Here is a 3,119-nt window from a genome sequence, read left to right as displayed (position 1 = left end):
CGCTCAACGCCCTGGAGTGGGCACACCCAGTCCACGTTCGTTCATGTGGGTGACGTTTTTAGATCGAAACACACGTTTAAAACAGTCATATACCTCCTTGTGGGGAAGTGTACCTCTCGGTGCCAGCAAGAAACATGAAGAACAGCATTATGATCTTTTTTTATAACATTCTAGGTTGGTATTTCCTGCTGAAGTTGAAAACTGACTGTGATAAGCGATCTTGTTTGCTACATCTAGGATCTATCAACATGGTATCTATCTGTTCAACGTTAGACGTTGAAGAAATAAAGATACGGTAGATCTTTTTAGAATCTACTAAAATATTATTCGTTCGTTCAGATTACCTAAACCAATTCGTTTTATTTTCTTCTCTTTCAGATTGTATCACTTCTGAAAGTATCAGAACACAAGGATGAACACTACCTCCTTGTGGGGAAAGGCACCTTCCGGTGCCAGCAACAAGTCTGAAGAACAGTACTACTCCACACTTAAACTGCCTACACACATGATCGCCCTTTACGGAACAGCCTATGGTCTCATCTTTCTTATTGGAGTTGTCGGCAACGTTATGGTTGTGCTTGTGGTCATCATCACTCCACGCATGCATAGTGTGACGAATCTGTTCATCTCGAACCTAGCTCTGGCTGACATCCTCGTGGCCGTCTTCTGTATCCCCATGACTTTATTAGATAACATATTTACAGGTGAATGTTTCCGGAATTATTCAAAGTGTGGGCCTGTTTAATTGTGTCGTAGCGTGTGTGCACACAAGTGCATTTATTATGTGTTTATTATGTGTGCCGAGCATCGAAATGGGGGTGGGGGGGGGAGGGGTTAGGGCGTATTTGTGTGTGTGTGTATGTGTGTGTGTGTGTATGTGTGTGTGTGTGTGTGTGTGTGTGTGTGTGTGTGTGTGTGTGTGTGTGTGTTTGCTTTGTGCTTGTGTCTATGTGCGTGTGTGTGTGTACGTGTGTTTGTATGTGTTTGTGGTGTGTATATGTGTGTGTGTGTGTGTGTGTGTGTGTGTGTGTGTGTGTGTGTGTGTGTGTGTGTGTGTGTGTGTGTGTGCATGTGTGTGCGTGCATGTATGCGTGTTGGGGATTAGTGGGTAGACGAGAGAGAGAGAGAGAGAAAGAGATAGAGAGAGACAGAGACAGAGAGAGACACAGAGAGAGACAGAGAGAGACAGAGACAGAGACAGAGACAGAGACAGACAGACAGACAGACGGATAGACAGACAGATAAACAGACAGACAGACAGACACACAGATAGACAGACACACATATACAGAGAGAGAGAGAGAGAGAGAGAGAGAGAGAGAGAGAGAGAGAAGAGAGCCCGGAAGAGAAATATATAGAGACAGAGAGACATCGCCACAACAGATGAACAAGGTAATACTTTTAACAGTCAAACAAACATAATATACAGTCACAGTGTCAGAGCGGTAGAGAGGTGGAAAAAAGACACTTTGGGTTGTGAAGGAGGACTGTTAATACGCCCGAAAATGAAGACAAAATGAAGGAGAGTTGAGGCGCGCTCATATGACCTTGTGCGAGCGCCGTAAAACCCTGTACTACTACTACTACTACTACTACTACTACTACTACTACTACTACGGAGAGTTGAGTGGAGAGTCGAATTGAAGCCCAGCCTTTTCATTGTTGTGTTAGTGTCTGTTGGTGTTGGTTTTCTTTCTCATGTGGTGTCTTTTGTCCACAAGGAAGTAAGGAGCTTTTTTTTTTTTCTGCTGATTATGCCATTATTTGCTGAGCCTTTTAGATCTATCAGCAGCTTTTTATACATTTAACCATCACATTTTATTGAAGCAATTGGAAGAGTCTTTTGGAATACCCGGTACTGCCCTTAGCTGGTTTTGTTCTTACTTTTATCAAATCGATACCGATGTATTGTTACAAAGAGTCTACATAACAAGAGGGGCCACTTCTCTCTTTGAGCCAATTTTAAAAAAGTGTCCTCAAAATTCGGTGGCGCCCTCTTCGCAAATGCGCACCCTTTGCAAACAGAGTTACCATACTTGAGTTTTTAAATATCAAAGTAAAACTAGTAAATTTTGGAATAAATTTCGGAAGAACGCTTTTTTTAAATGGTTACGCTGACAAAAAAAACTCTTCCGGAGGAAAGGGTTATTGTTTTCTTCGTACCCTAGTCTTCTGGATGGGGGCGTCGCAGACCCCAACAGGTATATTTCAGGCATTTTCGACAAAACTTTCGGTTCGATGTTATTTTCCTCCCAGGTATTCTTCAAACACCCTCTGATAAGCATAAATACGGTCTATGAAGTTATTTGGATAATTTGGAAGACAATGATTACTATTTTCCTAGGACAACCCCCCTGAACCCTAAAGGGGGCCTCTCAGACCCCAAGGTATTTTTACTATAATAGGAAAGGCAGTTCTCCTCCTGTCAAGTATGTACCATTATGGCAGCATCGACGAGGAGACCGGGAAAACAGAAATCAATGCCTTTTACAACAAAACAGAGGGCGGTGATGACTCTCTGGATCAGATGGTCCATGCATACATGTCAAAGAGGCAGACCGTGAGATGGCCTCTGACCTTCTTCTGCAATCTGTTGGATGTTGCAGCTATTGCTGCTTACATCTGCTTCACTGCTCAAAATCCCTAGTGGAATATCCGCAAGAAACACAAGAGAAAAATCTTCCTCGAGATGTTGGGTGATGAGCTCTGCTTGCCATCAATACAATGCCGGGCTGCCACTGAGAACATCCCTAAGTCAGCTCGTATGGGCATGCTTCTCTGTGGTGTCACACCACTTACCCAAACCCAAGAAGCAAGAGCACTGGCCACTGAACATGGGCAAAGAAAGAGGAAACGCTGTGGACTTTATCAGTGAAACAAGGACAGAATGTCTTGTGAAATATCAGTTTGTGGGGAACACTCTGTTTCCAAGCGCGTTTGTCTTCACTGTCAGTAGACACTCATATTCCGAGCACTTGTCTCCTGGTCTTCGGTGCCAGTACTGGTACCAAGTTACTATATGTACCACACTATTTTGGCATCATCCTAATTATCATTTACCGTAATTAAGTCTTCTTGGGCATTTTCATGAGATTCATTTTTAACTGAAAGACTACCAC

At 43.1% G+C, this 3,119-nt stretch overlaps 1 protein-coding gene across 1 annotated transcript; it reads left to right on the top strand.

Annotated features, from left to right (window-relative positions):
- The first annotated feature begins 412 nt into the window (after positions 1-412).
- On the top strand, positions 413-2,647 carry LOC101864199 (neuropeptide FF receptor 2-like). Its single transcript, XM_005091468.1, has 2 exons — positions 413-704; positions 2,406-2,647. Exons 1-2 carry the CDS (start codon positions 413-415, stop codon positions 2,645-2,647), a joined length of 534 nt encoding a protein of 177 aa, XP_005091525.1.
- Positions 2,648-3,119: the final 472 nt, after the last annotated feature.

Source organism: Aplysia californica, unplaced genomic scaffold, assembly GCF_000002075.1.
Source record: "Aplysia californica isolate F4 #8 unplaced genomic scaffold, AplCal3.0 scaffold00030, whole genome shotgun sequence".
NCBI classification, from domain to species: domain Eukaryota; kingdom Metazoa; phylum Mollusca; class Gastropoda; order Aplysiida; family Aplysiidae; genus Aplysia; species Aplysia californica.
Note: the sequence above shows the minus strand (reverse complement) of the source record. Positions and strands in the feature narration are given on the sequence as shown.